At 39.6% G+C, this 16,774-nt stretch overlaps 1 protein-coding gene across 2 annotated transcripts in view; it reads left to right on the plus strand.

The window, feature by feature from the left end:
• The window catches only part of mocos (molybdenum cofactor sulfurase), a 465,613-nt gene that overhangs the window by 253,552 nt on the left and 195,287 nt on the right, over positions 1–16,774 (plus strand). For both annotated transcript variants that reach the window (XM_018089449.2, XM_002940985.4), the window contains exon 6: positions 15,948–16,147. In XM_018089449.2, the coding sequence (XP_017944938.2) occupies positions 15,948–16,147 (200 nt within the window). The remainder of the gene's footprint in view (positions 1–15,947; positions 16,148–16,774) is intronic.

A 16,774-nucleotide genomic window follows, 5' to 3' on the forward strand; every position in this document is an offset into this window, starting at 1 on the left:
TATATGTAGGTATTCATTTAAAGTATTGAATGTGTGTGTGTATGTGTGTGTATAAGTGAGAGCCTGTGTGTGAGTGACCAGCCTTTTGTTACTGATATATAACCCTGTTGGAAAACCCCTCCCCCACTATATTACCCCTGAGATGTTCCATATGTTTCCTAAAAATCCCATTCCAGACTTAAGGAACAAACAGGTATGTGAGGTATAGTGTGAATGGCAAGTCAGTTACACACTTGAAACATGATAACCCATTCAATACCCAATATTTAACATTTTCCCCTTTGCAAACTGACTTGACAAGAACATAATTTTTATATGCAACCTAGAAAATGAGAGAGAGAGTCCTTGAAAACCCAGTCTACAAATTTCCAGGTATTCTTTGCAATGCACCAAATGTCCGTTGCACAAATGACAACTGATGTAATATCATGTAATTAGATGGTAAACAGTGATAATTTAAAATAATTAAAAATGATTATCTATAGGTGATTTCATCCTCTGGTCATCCATTCACGGCCTCCTGGTTTGACTTTAAAAATCTTTCATTACAGCCTTTGCTCATAGCACCGTGTTTAATTGCAATTGTCTGTGAATTTCTTACCACACCTTTCATGGTCTTGCAATAAAGTCTGTCAGCAAACATCAAAAGTGGCAAATAAAAGTATGGTACTCAATTATGGTCAGTTTTACCAAGTTACAGTCTCTGGAATTCCTTGTTACATTCTGTTACTCCATATTCATTAAACATTTTTCCTGTGAATGAATCCAGATGTGCTTTCTGTAGCTTGGGTAAATTCCAGGCATCCTGCAGGGCCCAGAAGATTTAGGCCTTGACTCTTATAGCTGATCAGCCACTAAGCACCTGTATAGAATCAGGGAGTTGTACCATTACAGGAATCACCAATGCCATTGTGTCATAGGATACCAAAGCCCATCTGTTTGAATTAATCAGGCTCCATGTTAAAACAAGTAACCTTACATCAAAAGGACCACTATTTTTGTTATTTGAGACATTAAGAAAACATAATCCTATTCATCCCAGCAGCTGCCCCATGTGTTAATCATTTCTGCCTGCATTAAAGTTGGTCATCATTCCTGCATCATATCTTAATATGCAGTTCAAAGATAACTTTTCTTGTTTATATTAAGTTTGTTAACCTCTTGCAGCAATGCACCATCTCTACTGGAAGCCAGTTCCATGCTTTGACCACTACCATACAGGTTAAACTAATTAACTCTTGCAATTTAGAACTTTGATGGGCATTACTTATTTTATGTTACACGTATAAAAAAATTAACACTGAGTAAGACTTTATACCTCAAGAAACTTAGTACACAAAACTAAAACATATGTATATACAATTGGTAATATTGCAAGAAAAATATTAGATTCATAATCATAACTTACATAGTTATTAAACATATACATCTTATAATACATCTTTGATAGTTTGAATCCTTTTATCACATAGCTGGCCAGGTTATATGACTCTTTCAACATAGTCATAATTTGAACGGTTTAAAACATACATTATGAAAATAATTTATATTTAAAAGAACAATTTATTAACCTGTACAGGACTTCAGTATGTGCACCTTTAAATTTCATTTCTTTGAACACATAAAACTACAGTGTAGTCACATAAATCTACACTGCATGCATTGTCTATCCATGGACTACAAGAAGACAACACATTTCCTATATTATCCTTGGCCTGTTCAGTAGAGGGAGAACTTTCTTTAAAACTTCAGGAATTTCATCTGTTTAACATATCCCATTACATATCACTCGGGCCTAAGCCTACCCTTTATTCTTTGTTAATCCCCCTAACAGATGCTAGTGTATATATACTTTCCAGTTAAGCATATCAAAGTCCTAAGTCCTACTTTTATAGACATCACTATTTCAGGTATATTGGTCAGTGGAAGCAAAACATTCTCCTGGTTCTAGTAAAACAGACTAAAAAAACATGACACCCTGGGATGGGGGCTGGTACAATACTCCTGAGAGCCTTGCTTAAACAGGAAAACAGTGCCAATACCTTTCTAACTATTCTGAATCTTAAAAAAAAAAATCTCAACCTAGTCATTCAATCAGCCTTAGAAATCTGAAACAATCAACACCCAAACCTCCTTTATTTGAGCACCATAAGCAAACTTAGATGGCTTTGAGCAATAGACTAATAAATGCTGCTCCACAACTTTTAGGTGAGGCCATTCTATTTCCTTAAAAATTCACTGTCTCTCTTATACCTATTACAATATCTCAGCTAAATAATCTCAAGAATAATTTCCTGCCATTTAGGCTACAGACAGCATAAAGCTTATATTTAGAACCCATAATGCATATAGAGACAGTTTATGCTACAAATAAAACAAAATACAATCCAGATGTTTATGATTCCACTGCCAAAATAGCTTTTCAACAAACCTAACTTGGCATTTGTCTAAATAGAGGGTTATCATTTGAAGAAATTCTACAGTATAAAACTTTTAACACACATAAAACTTTCCTGCTTCTGCAAGGTCAATGAAATACAATCACAATAACACTGCTACATATTTCCATGTAAATGTTTTTTCTCAAAAGGTATACCCAATCATAGTTGTCATGTTACACATGCATTGTTGTTTCATGCTTTGCCTTTCTATTCATTCGTTCCCATCTCTCTCCCTGTAGTTTCCTCATTTTTCTGTCTGTGTGGTTAACCCCACCCCCATAGGTGTCTCTAGACTCCATTTTATGTACACATAGGTATTTGCTGGAGTGGATCATATTATGATCTTTTGACCTATTTTGAGTGTTCACTGTTACCAAGATCTTCACAGTTTGGAATAAACTTCTCAATGATCTACAAAGTGCCATTCTGATTGAGTCAACTGTCTGCCAACACTACTGAGGTTGTAAGTTATTGCTATCTCAAGACAACTTGATAAGTTATAGAGATCACACTTGCAATGCTTAGAATGGGGAGGCAGAACAGTCAAAAGATCTATTGATAGCTATGGAATATAATGTGAGATATTACAGGATACTAGGAATACAGCAACTTAAAGACAGTGCAGCACCACAGCCATTGTCACACAAGTCTGTAAATGCCAGCAAACTTACCTCAGCATAGCAAACAGCAGCTTTCATCAACACTGCAGTGACTGTTTATTGGGATTATATCATACAAATCTGCTTGCACATCATACATGCATGGTATAGCTGTCTGCTTCAGCACATGGTATTGCCTTCTGCCTGCAGTCCTATAAAGTAAGTGAAAGTGAATCCTGTCTGCATTGCCTTGCACACACAGGCCCTGCAAACCTCAGCCAAACTGATACATTTCTCTGCTGCTGAAGGACTGTAGCATTAACTCCTTCTCTGCCAGCACAATGTCTCAGCACAGCACTACATATTCTGTGGAAGCTGATCCACAGCAAGAATTAGAAGTCCATTCAGATCAGGAATTAAACCCTGAACCAAAGCCAAAGCGCTCAACCAAATTGACTTGGAAAGCTCAACAAACGTTTGAGGCTGATAAAGAAGCATTGCTTTCTAGTATTAACCACTCATGGTCTAAGACTGTTAACTGTATGTCTGCTGTTTCTCAACCTGCCTTTGATCCACTGCAACTTGAAGGCACTCTTAAACAATTAATCGCTAGCTATGAGAGCTACCAGCAATTGTGTTTTAAATATGCCAACTTCTTAAAGCGGTACAACACTTCAGAGTCACAGAAAGAAGCAAAGGAATTTGATGAGTTGAATCTAAACAGAGACAGCTTAGTATCTCAAACAAAGACAAAGGCAGAAGTGAGAATCACACAACTTCATGAATCCAGATCTCATCGTTCTGTATCTGGGAGACACTCCATGAGATCCTCCAAGTCCCTACAATCAAGATCTTCCATCCTCAGTCAACAGCTTATTAAGGCACGCGCCGATGCAGAAGCCGCTAAGGTTCAGGCAGCCTTCGCCCAAAAGAAGGTAGAAATGGGAGCAAAAGCGGCACGCAAGAAAGCAGAAATGGAAGCAGAAGGGGCACGCAAGAAAGCAGAAATGGAAGCAGAAGGGGCACGCAAGAAAGCAGAAATGGAAGCAGAAGCAGCACGCAAGAAAGCAGAAATGGAAGCAGAAGCGGCACGCAAGAAAGCAGAAATGGAAGTAGAAGCCGCAAAAATAGAGGCGTTGGAAAAGCAGTGCGAGCATGCCACAGCCCTGGCAAGGCTGAACGTTTTAGAACAAGAGGCTAATGAGAGTGAAAGAGATTGTGGCAGTCAAACAGACTCAAAGGGTTACCTGGAACGCATTACCAACTATGTCTTAAACCAAAGCAGCAGACATTCAGTCGCATCCGATGCAACAGGCTCAGATACTTCTCCAAAACTACAGCTCCCAGTCACCATGGCTGCATCTCAAGATAATTTACCTATATATGCTCCAGTACATCCAGCCACTGCTTCACAGCCAAAACACAATACATCTATGGACTTTAAACCAGTGTCTAGGTTAAATGCTTATGCACCAGCCTTTGTTTCCAACTCCGAAGCTATAAATCCAAGGCCTGAAAGCACAGATTTGTCACAGTTTGCTAAATACATGCTCCGCAGAGAACTTACTAAGACAGGCCTCACTAAGTTTGATGACAAACCAGAAAATTACAGAGGTTGGAAATCCACCTTCAAGGCCACAATGAGTGAACTAGACATTACAGCTACAGAAGAACTTGATCTGCTTATCAGGTGGCTAGGTCCCCAATCTACTGAACGTATTAAGAGACTCAAAGCGGTGCATATTGACAACCCTGCTGCAGGACTTAGTGCTGCTTGGAACAGACTTGAGCGTAGCTTTGGCAGCCCAGAAGCAATTGAGGATGCCTTACTGAAAAGGTTGCAAGATTTCCCAAAGATATCTGGCAAGGACAATTTAAAATTCCAAGAGCTCAGCGACCTTCTTTTGGAGCTCCAACTCGCCAAGGCAGACATCCATCTCCTTGGCCTTAGTTACCTCGACACCGCCCGTGGAATCAACCCAGTAGTTTCCAAGCTACCTTACAGTATGCAGGAAAGGTGGGCATCTCTTGGATCAAAGTACAAGGAACTGAATCAGGTTTCATTTCCTCCCTTTTTCTACTTCTGTGAGTTCATCAGGAAAATTGCAGACACTAAGAACGACCCAAGTTTCTTCTTTGAGGAATTCAACCCTCCTGGTCCACCTGCTCCAAAGCCCACAAGCACACGCATTACACACAGAGACCACAGGCATCCAGTGTCAGTAAAAAGGACTGAAGTTCTATCAGCACCCACTACAGTCCCTCAGAGGACTGATCAAGGCAACAAAATTGAGAACCAAAATCGTCAATGCCCCTTACATAACAAACCACACCCGCTCAGGAAATGTATTGGCTTCAGGAAAAAACCCCTGCAAGAGCGCAAGGAACTCTTAAGAAAATTTGGGATCTGCTTCAAATGCTGTGCCTCCACAGAGCACCTTGCTAAAGACTGTAAGGCTACCATCAACTGCATAGAATGCAACAGTAATGATCACGTACAAGCACTTCATCCACTTCAACACATGCCCACAGGTAACCCTCCTGCAGCAAAGCAAGGCGGGGAGGAAACGGACCAAACGTCACCTCCTACCCCAGTATCATCTACATATACTCTAGTCTGTGGAGAAGGACCCCATGACAAATCCTGTTCAAAAATATGCTTGGTTCGTGTGTACCCCAAGGGTCAACCTGAAAGGGATGTAAGGCTGTATACAATTTTGGATGATCAGAGTAACCGATCTCTTGCAAGATCAAAGTTATTTGACCTGTTAAACATAAAGGGAGATGCCCTACCCTACACACTGGGCACCTGTGCCGGAACTACAGAAGTCTCAGGTAGGAGGGCCAGTGGTCTTGTAGTAGCTCCTCTGAATGGCGGTATAGAAATACCATTACCTACTCTCATTGAGTGTAACCAGATTCCAACTAACAGGGAAGAGATCCCTACCCCTGCAGCTGCCTTTCATCACCCCCACTTGAGTGGTATAGCTGATCATGTACCTGCTCTTGACAGAAATGCCGACATCCTCCTGCTACTTGGCAGAGATATCCTAAGGGTGCACAAAGTCCGCCAACATATCAGTGGACCACATGATGCCCCATATGCCCAACGCCTGGATCTAGGCTGGGTAATCATAGGCAACGTCTGCTTGGGAAAAATGAGAAGGCCTACCACGGTTTCTTCCTTCAAGACTTACGTTCTGCCAAATGGACGTGATACTTGTTTTGAACAGTGTCCACACCACTACTGTGTGAAGGAAAGACTATGCTGCAAAAGTACGCAACAGTGTATCACAGAAAGTGATAACCTTGGCACCACAGTTTTCAATGTATCCACTCAAGACAATGAGTTGGGAACCTCAATGGAGGACAAGGAGTTCCTGAAAACCATGAACAAGGAGTTGCATCAGGATGACTCCAACAGCTGGGTAGCACCCCTACCATTTCGTGTCCCTAGAAGGAGATTACCAAATAATAGTCAGCTTGCAGAAGCACGGTTTATTTCTTTAGAGCGCACCCTAAACAGGAAACCTGAGATGAAAAAACACTTTGTTGACTTTATGCAGAAGGTGTTTGAAAGAGATCACGCTGACCCTGCACCACCACTTAAGAAAGGAGAGGAATGTTGGTACCTTCCATGTTTTGGTGTGTACCATCCCCGTAAACAAGACCAGATCAGGGTGGTCTTCGACTCAAGCGCAAGACATGAAGGTGTATCCCTCAACGACCTTCTTCTCACTGGACCTAGTCTGAGCAACAACCTTGTAGGAGTTCTGCTTCGTTTCAGGCAAGAATCAGTTGCTGTGATGGCTGATGTTCAGCACATGTTTCACTGTTTCATTGTTCGTGAGGACAACCGAAACTTCCTCAGGTTCCGATGGTACCGCAATAATGATGTGAAAAACGAAGTGATAGACTACCGGATGAAAGTACATGTGTTCGGTAACAGCCCTTCACCCGCAGTAGCAATTTATGGCTTAAGAAAAACCGCCCAAGTTGGTGAAAGAGAGTTTGGACCTGATGCACGTCAGTTTGTTGAAAGAAACTTTTATGTGGATGATGGGCTCAAATCCTTGCCTACAGGAGAAGAAGCAATCGATCTTCTCACCAGAACTCAGGAAATGCTTGCCACAGCCAACCTCAGACTACACAAAATTGTTTCTAACAGTGACAAGGTAATGAGAGCCTTTCACTCTGATGACTATGCCTTTAGTGTAAAGGAATTTGAGCTAGGGTCAGACAAACCCCTCATGCAACGCAGCCTTGGATTGCTTTGGAAAGTCAAGCAAGACATATTCACATTCCAAGTAGCAGCCTATGACAAGCCCTTCACGAAACGCGGCGTTTTGTCTGTGGTAAACAGCATTTACGATCCTCTGGGTTTCACAGCACCCTTTACCATTCAGGGTAAGATACTGCTAAGACAACTTACTTCAGAAAACACAGATTGGGATAGTCCGCTACCCAAAGAGAAAAAACAAAGATGGGAATCATGGGAAAAGTCCCTGAAATCATTGGAACAACTTCAGATACCACGCTGTTATACTGTTGGATCCTTAACAAGTGCCGTCAGAAGAGAGATCCATGTTTTTTCCGATGCATCCATTGAAGCCATAGCTGCAGTAGCTTATTTAAGGCTTACAAATCCAAGTGGTAAAGTAAGTGTTGGTTTCATTCTGGGTAAGGCCAAGCTGACTCCAAAGCCTGCACATACTGTCCCAAGGCTCGAACTCTGTGCAGCCGTATTAGCTGTCGAAATTGCTGAGCTAATAAAACGTGAAATAGACTTTGAAATTCACTCATTTGACTTTTATACCGACAGCAAAATAGTGCTGGGATACATACACAACCAAACAAAACAGTTTTATATGTATGTTGGCAATAGAGTGGAGCGCATCAGAAAGTTTTCCACACCTGATCAATGGCACTACATACCCACTGACATCAACCCTGCCGATCACGGAACCCGTGAAGTACCAGCCACTGCATTTCAGGACACTTCATGGACATCTCCACCTGAATTCTTGAATGGTACATCAGTTTTAAGCCATGCAGATTCTACATTTGATCTAGTTAATCCTGAGTCTGATAAGGAAATCAGAGCCTTTGCCGTCACACTTAATACCTCCGTGAAACCAAGCGCAAAGTTAAGTTCTTACCGTTTTGAACGATTTTCAAAGTGGTCTTCTGTCGTACGAGCTATCGCACGACTCATCCACATTGCTCATCACTTTGCAAACAGTACTGTGGAACGTAAGGAGTGTCGCAAGTGGCAAGTGGAATACCTTTGCAACCTTCAAAGGCGTAGCAAATGGCAAACTATCAAACCCAACCTTCAAGTTGGTGACATTGTTTTGACGAAAGATAAAGACGCTCATCGTAACCATTGGCCTATGGGTCTGATTTCAAAAACCATACGACGGAAATGTGCGGAAGGTTGAAGTCAAAGTCATCAAAGGAGACTCACCTAAGCTCTTCTTCAGACCTATTAACGAACTGGTGCTTCTTCTATCCAAAGATGAGGATGCGTCTTAAGAACAGACTCATGAACTTTCCTCTATTCTTGGCATCATCCAAGCCTTAGGACATGGCAACAAGTGTTAATGTTGATGTTTGCATTATCTCCCTTGTTCCTCCCTTCCCTCTTATTTTTCAGATGCTCCAGGACAGAGTGATCATCGCATACTTTAGGACTTGACTACAAAAAAGTTTGTTCATAATTTGAAATCCAAAGATTTCAGACGGGGAGTGTCATGTTACACATGCATTGTTGTTTCATGCTTTGCCTTTCTATTCATTCGTTCCCATCTCTCTCCCTGTAGTTTCCTCATTTTTCTGTCTGTGTGGTTAACCCCACCCCCATAAGTGTCTCTAGACTCCATTTTATGTACACATATGAATGTTGAACTTGATGGACACTGGTCTTTTTTCAACCCTATGTAACTATGTAACTATGTATGTAACATATGTATTTGCTGGAGTGGATCATATTATGATCTTTTGACCTATTTTGAGTGTTCACTGTTACCAAGATCTTCACAGTTTGGAATAAACTTCTCAATGATCTACAAAGTGCCATTCTGATTGAGTCAACTGTCTGCCAACACTACTGAGGTTGTAAGTTATTGCTATCTCAAGACAACTTGATAAGTTATAGAGATCACACTTGCAATGCTTAGAATGGGGAGGCAGAACAATAGTCATTTACACAATGTTTACAAACATTTAAGAAATAAGTACTAACATTTCTTTAACATTAACCCTATAATGTGATTATTCCCTTTCTCATTAAAAATGAGTAACTCTTTTTCTCTTCAGTCCTGGGTCTTTTATAACAACAGACTGGTCTGTTCATGGGACACTGGGAGTGGCCATTCTGTGCATTAGGCTCCTTTGCCTTTGTAACAGTACAGACCTGAGCTTGCTCATGCATCATTTCAGAATCTTTATCAACCTTAATTTGCTTTTTAAATAATTTCTGCCTTTTACAGCACTTCCTGAAGAAATGCCCCATCCGGCAGCAGAAACGGCAAATTGCATGGGTATATACCCTTATATTTACTTTATTTGATTGGCATATTTCCCTTATCATGTGAATGTTTGAGGGGTCTGAGTTCTGCAGTATAAGCTGTCTCCTGTACATATCTATACGTGAGGCTGCTTTCTGAAGAGTATCAAGACTGCAAGCAAAAATATTAACTACAGGATCTAGATATTTAAACTTGTTTACAAAAGCTGTTATCATTTGCTGTGTAACTTCTCCAATACCCATAACCAGTCTGTAAGCTTGCTCAAACAAAACCATAAATGTGAAGGGATCATCATCTATAGAGGTCTCGAGATTATTGAGCACCTCTATATCAAGTATATTTTCACCATTAATTATATAATAAAGCTGTAATAGCTGGTCCCTCCCTGTGCCATGTATTAGATTCCCATCTGTATAAGTGTCTGGAGCACTCACAGGTATTGATAACCTCTGGGAAATATGTGCTGGCACCCACAGTTTAAATGCCTTATTCTTCTGTTCTTCACTTAAATCATATATCTCTATATGAGACTCGAACAGATCACAATTCATTAAAACACTCTGATTTGGGTTAAAATGTGGAATATTTTTCACAATTTTTAAAAGCTGTTTATTAACTTTTAACTGCAATTTTGCCCTATCATAATCTAATGTTGGGTCACTAAGATCTGGAACAAACGTAGATCTCTGTTCTTTTGTAATAACCGAAACCTGGTTATTCCTTTTCAAAATTGATTCTACTTCTGACAATCTAAGTTCGTGCTTAGCAATCTCGTTAGCCAGACAGTCAGTGCTAACTGTGTCACATTCCACTTTTTCAGAATGAGAATTTGTCTTTCCTACATCATTTTCCTTCCTACCTGAGCACATCAACATATTAAATGTTTTCACCATTAACATAACATTGTTAATCTTGTGCTTAATTTTAGAAAATGACATTCCTTCTTCTAACTTTAAATTTGCCTCCACACATTAACTATACATATCTAGCCATATCTCTGCATCATACATAATTCTATGAGGGATTTTAAACTTGAATTTGCTTTTTCTAGCCAAATCAAGAAAATCCATACTCACCGGAAAGCAGACTATTCCTCCTGCGCCTGCTATTAATACTTACACAAGTGACTTCTAGGTTCTTTTACTCATATAGACATCTGGAATGCTTCAATTCAGCTACAGCCTTCTTTTCCCCTTTGAAGCTGACAGAGTGTGTACATGTGTAGTGTCTAGGTCTATATTTTGGGTGGACTCGCTATCTGTTATAAATAGTATTCTTTCTCTAATATATTTGTGTAAGTACTATGGTCAACAAACACCACTTAAAGTATATTTAATGTGTGGAAGTAAGTTACAGAAGCTACATACAGCCAGTCAAAAACATTATTGACAGCTTACTAATACAATACAAAATATATGTATTAACATCTACCATTACCACATCACTAGGAATGGCATTCCTCAACCTTACTGCCCTCACCGTGAAAAACCTCCTAGGCTGCTTGAAATGGAAGCTCCGTTCCTCTAATCTAAAGGGATGGCCTCTGGTGCGTTGATTGCTTTTATGGGAAAACACAACACCCCCTATCTGCCTATAATCCCCTCTATATGTTTCCTAAAAATCACCTTCCAGACTTAAGGAACAATGTGGTATGTGAGGTATAGTGTGAATGGCAAGGCAGTTGCACACTTGAAACATGTTAACCCATTCAGGCCTGAGGTATAACTTATTTTTTAAATAGCCAATATTTAACATATACGATTGCCTAATTAGCATGAGGGGGTATGGTCTGTTGCAACATCAATACTAATATCACTGCGCATATACACATGAAAAATTTCTTGCAAATTGACTGCTGCAAGTGAAAATAAACATGTTGAATGGTCTATAAAGGCAGGAGCATGGGGGGGGGGGGACCCAGGGGAGTTGACTTGTATGCAACATAGGCAGCAAGATGATTGAAGAAAATGTTTTCATAGGTTCACTGTTTTAACTGCATACCTGAAAGTGAAAGTTATCCAAATCTCAGAGGATACCGCCATGTCCTTTGGAAAGATATACTGTTGAATAAGCACCAAGAGAGTGTACTCTAAATTCTCTTAAAAAAAATAACAATACAATCCACCATTATGCTTACTGCACATGCGCGTCTGTAATTCGCTGTATGTCTTCAGGAGATTTCACAAAATTAAAATAATGCTGCTGGGGGAAGGGAATCCTGGGGAGAACCACCAAAATCAGGGGAAATCCCGAACAAATAGGGAAGGTTGACATCTCTGTAAAGAGAAGCAATAACCTTCCGTCTATACCTATCTCTCTCTATCTCTTTAGCTGTTGAACATGTGTGTGGCTTGAGAGTCTATAATGCTCATTCTACCTCTTCAAGGTCCCCCATATATAAAAAAAAAAAAACTAAATTTACCCATGTGCAGAATCCATTGCAACTAATAAGATGTTTTCTTTTAAAAGGATTACCTGTTTATTGGTTGCTATAGGTGACTAGACCTGTCTCAAACGTTGTACCATTTATTACATAATGCCACATTTTTAATAGACAATTTGTATGTATGTTTCACATTGCCTCATGATCAATGGCTTTCATCCAATGGTTTTGACAGATCATGTAACAACATATTGCCGGTTCTTTAGGTTTAGGGTTCCAAATGCTTTTTGAGTATTTATTATTATTTTTTCTTACAGTACTTGAAATACAAATTGTTAATTGGGGGGCCATTTACTGACAGTCAGATTTTTTTTTCAAGATTTACTAAAAATCTGAATCCAACAATTTGCCAGCTAAAACTTGCCGTGATTGTCTAGAAGTCAATGGCAGATGTCCCTTCCCTTTTCTAAAAGATCATTCTTTTGCCTCAAAACTTTAGAGGTTTTGGATTTTTGACGCTGTTTTATGTGTGGCATTTCGAAATATCGAGATTTTGGGTGACAATTTGAAAAAGCCGCACAGTTGACTTTTCAGTTCTGATTTGGGCTCTTTAATAAGTATAACCATCAACAGTGTGCAAAGACATTTTATATACAATCAAATAAGTAATTACTAACATTACTAGGTAAACCCACCAGGAAGACCAATTGTTTCAGGAATTGCATCTGTATTAGAACCTAATATTGTAGACGGTTTCCTTCAGCATTTGGTTAATAAAATACCTACCTGCTTGAAAGACACCACAGACTTACTCTGTATATTAAACAACTTGAATATCCTTAGCCTGAATGTGATAATATTTAGTATAGACATCTATATATCTCCATTCCACAGGAGGAAAGAATAAAATATGTAGAGGAAGCATTAACAGAGACAAAAATTTCACATCACCTCCTTTATTTTTTGATTGATTGCCTTACAATGGTCCTCAAAAAAAAGATAAAACTTCATGTTGGTGCAGCGGTAGTGCAGTGGGGTAATATTCAAAATTATAAACAGGGAACTCCAACAGACATTATCAAGAAATGTTAAGGAAGCTAACCACAACCAATCACAATTAAAGTGGATTGTCCTAGAAGTAGTGAAACCCTTTACCAAGAGGTGGCAATTTAAAATTACAACTACTACAAAGACAAGTCTTTTAGATTAAAAAAAAACTGGACATAAGTCCAAAATATATGAATATGAATGATAGCTGGAGCATAAAATGTTTTTTCTGATTGTGCAGTGTAATATATTTCTTTCCAGATGAATAGTAACCTCAACATAGTACCTACTATAAACAACTCTTTAATGTCAAATTGATCATGCTAAAATCAGCCAGTTAGACCAGGTAAAATCTAACTGCATACTGTATATAATGAAGTGCAGATTACTTCAGCAATGGTTGCATAAAAACATCAGTCATATTTTGATAGTGACGGTGCATACTTAATTTTAATCATTCTTGTGTAAATATCACCACTACATTTTGTGTAAATATCACCACTATATTTTCTGCATGAAATTGTAGTGCTGAATATTCTCTGGAGAATTTGTTGCATAAAGACATGAAGTATGTGGGATATTAGCAGAGACGGGCCAAGCCAGCTGGGCACCCTAGGCCACCTGCCCCCTGCATGTGTGTGCCACACTGTAGATAAGTGCCTCTTCTGCCTATCTTTAGTTTTGGCCCTGGATATTAGCATAAGGATATAACATTGATAATGAGATGCAAAAGTGACTGATCTATCTTCATTATATGATATGCCCTAGACCAGGACAGTTTTTTCTCTGTCACTTCATTATGCCTTATAATTCCTAGAAAATGCAAGTAAAATAAATGGTAACTTACAGTGGAGGAAATAATTATTTGACCCCTCACTGATTTTGTAAGTTTGTCCAATGACAAAGAAATGAAAAGTCTCAGAACAGTATAATTTCAATGGTAGGTTTATTTTAACAGTGGCAGATAGCACATCAAAAGGAAAATCGAAAAAATAACTTTAAATAAAAGATAGCAACTGATTTGCATTTCATTGAGTGAAATAAGTTTTTGAACCCTCTAACAAAAAAAGACTTAATACTTAGTGGAAAAACCCTTGTTTGCAAGCACAGAGGTCAAACGTTTCTTGTAATTGATGACCAAGTTTGCGCACATTTTAGGAGGAATGTTGGTCCCACTCCTCTTTGCAGATCATCTCTAAATCCCTAAGGTTTCGAGGCTGTCTCTGTGCAACTCTGAGCTTGAGCTCCCTCCATAGGTTTTCTATTGGATTAAGGTCCGGAGACTGACTAGGCCACTCCATGACCTTAATGTGCTTCTTCTTGAGCCACTCCTTTGTTGCCTTTGCTGTATGTTTTGGGTCATTGTCGTGCTGGAACACCCATCCACGACCCATTTTCAGTTTCCTGGCAGAGGGAAGGAGGTTGTCATTCAGGATTTCACGATACATGGCTCCGTCCATTTTCCCGTTAATGCGAATAAGTTGTCCTGTGCCCTTAGCAGAAAAACACCCCCAAAGCAAAATGTTTCCACCCCCATGCTTGACGGTGGGGACGGTGTTTTGGGGGTCATAGGCAGCATTTTTCTTCCTCCAAACACAGCGAGTTGAGTTAATGCCAAAGAGCTCTATTTTGGTCTCATCAGACCACAGCACCTTCTCCCAGTCACTCACAGAATCATTCAGGTGTTCATTGGCAAACTTCAGACGGGCCTGCACATGTGCCTTCTTGAGCAGGGGGACCTTGCGAGCCCTGCAGGATTTTAATCCATTGCGGTGTAATGTGTTTCCAATGGTTTTCTTGGTGACTGTGGTCCCTGCTAATTTGAGGTCATTAACTAACTCCTCCCGTGTAGTTCTAGGATGCTTTTTCACCTTTCTCAGAATAATTGACACCCCACGAGGTGAGATCTTGCGTGGAGCCCCAGAGCGAGGTCGATTGATGGTCATTTTGTGCTCCTTCCATTTTCGAACAATCGCACCAACAGTTGTCACCTTCTCTCCCAGCTTCTTGCTAATGGTTTTGTAGCCCATTCCAGCCTTGTGCAGGTCTACAATTTTGTTTCTGACATCCTTGGACAGCTCTTTGGTCTTTCCCATGTTGGAGAGTTTGGAGTCTGCTTGATTGATTGATTCTGTGGACAGGTGTCTTTTATACAGGTGACTAGTTAAGACAGGTGTCCTTAATGAGGTTGACTAATTGAGTAGAAGTGTCTAACCACTCTGTGGGAGCCAGAACTCTTAATGGTTGGTAGGGGTTCAAAAACTTATTTCACTCAATGAAATGCAAATCAGTTGCTATCTTTTATTTAAAGTTATTTTTTCGATTTTCCTTTTGATGTGCTATCTGCCACTGTTAAAATAAACCTACCATTGAAATGATACTGTTCTGAGACTTTTCATTTCTTTGTCATTGGACAAACTTACAAAATCAGTGAGGGGTCAAATAATTATTTCCTCCACTGTATATTTTTTATTGTAGCTTTCTATTCTTTACTTTTTTGGACAGCCAATGGTAAGAACATTTTTTTTATTTATTCAAAGTGCAGAATTTATCAGCAAGTGCAAAATACGCATGAAAGGCCATCTGTTAATCTCCAGACTAAAGGTCCCCATACACGGGCCGATAGTAGCTGCCGATCCTGAAATTGGCCAGATATCGATCGGCCAGGTTAGAAAATCCAGTCGGATCGGGGACCGCATCAGCTCGTTGATGTGGTCCCCGAACCGACAGCCCAATTGCCGCGTGCGAGCAATTGTATGGCCAGCTTAAAGACCAGTACAATTAGATCAGTATTATCAGTCTGTTGCAAGCATTATGTCTAAATGTCAATAAGCCAATGATTGAAACTGACTAAGTAATATATAACTTTGTTTTCAGAATGGCTAAATGTATGTCAGTTAAACTATTTCTGCTGGACTAACAACTGTAATTATATTTTGTTTTTCAGGAGGAATGGAGCATATTCAAAATCATACCCACACTTTGGCTAGTTATACTTATTCGGTGCTGTCTGCCTTGCGTTATGCTAATGGCGCTTCTGTAATACAAATCTACAGTGACACAGAGTTTAGGATGCTGGATGTGCAGGGTCCAGTCATTAATTTTAATGTACTGGATGAAAGTGGAGGCATAATTGGCTACTCTCAGGTAATATTCATCTTTTTCAAGGGTCACGGCACACATTAGCCACCATCTGTAAAAATACAGTTTCTGTATTATTGATTTCATCACATTATTTATTTATGGTGCTTTTTGTTTCCAAGATAAAATAGGATGATGAAAAATTAATGCTAGTTGTAAAACTACACAAGTTTATATTACTTACCTCCTTGCTTACCTATTCAAGGGGAAAATGCAGAGTTGTTGCATCAATATGATGAAACATGGAAAGACTCATTGTTAACATATGTGTTGCGTTATAATTTACCAGACCCCTCATTAGGGCTGAACCCTTAAAAATTTAGATCTGTGGGCAACCTTGCACAATAAAGACAAGTTTGTCTTGTAAGAGTTATAATTCAGTTACTGTGAGTGTGTGTATGTACTGTGTGTACCTCACTTAGCGTTACCCCCAACTAATTCAAAGATTTACTGCAGTGCCCAACTTAAAGTAATGGCACACAGGGTATTTAGATTATTACAATCCTCTCAGTATGATGTGGTAGCTTCCATTGCCTTCAGAGATTCTTCTCACATGAACATTTCAATTTTGAGTTTTTTACCCTTATCACTGTGTCTCTAAGGCCACAGAAAGGCATATTGGATGTTTTGTAT

Source organism: Xenopus tropicalis, chromosome 6, assembly GCF_000004195.4.
Source record: "Xenopus tropicalis strain Nigerian chromosome 6, UCB_Xtro_10.0, whole genome shotgun sequence".
In the NCBI taxonomy this organism is placed as follows: domain Eukaryota; kingdom Metazoa; phylum Chordata; class Amphibia; order Anura; family Pipidae; genus Xenopus; species Xenopus tropicalis.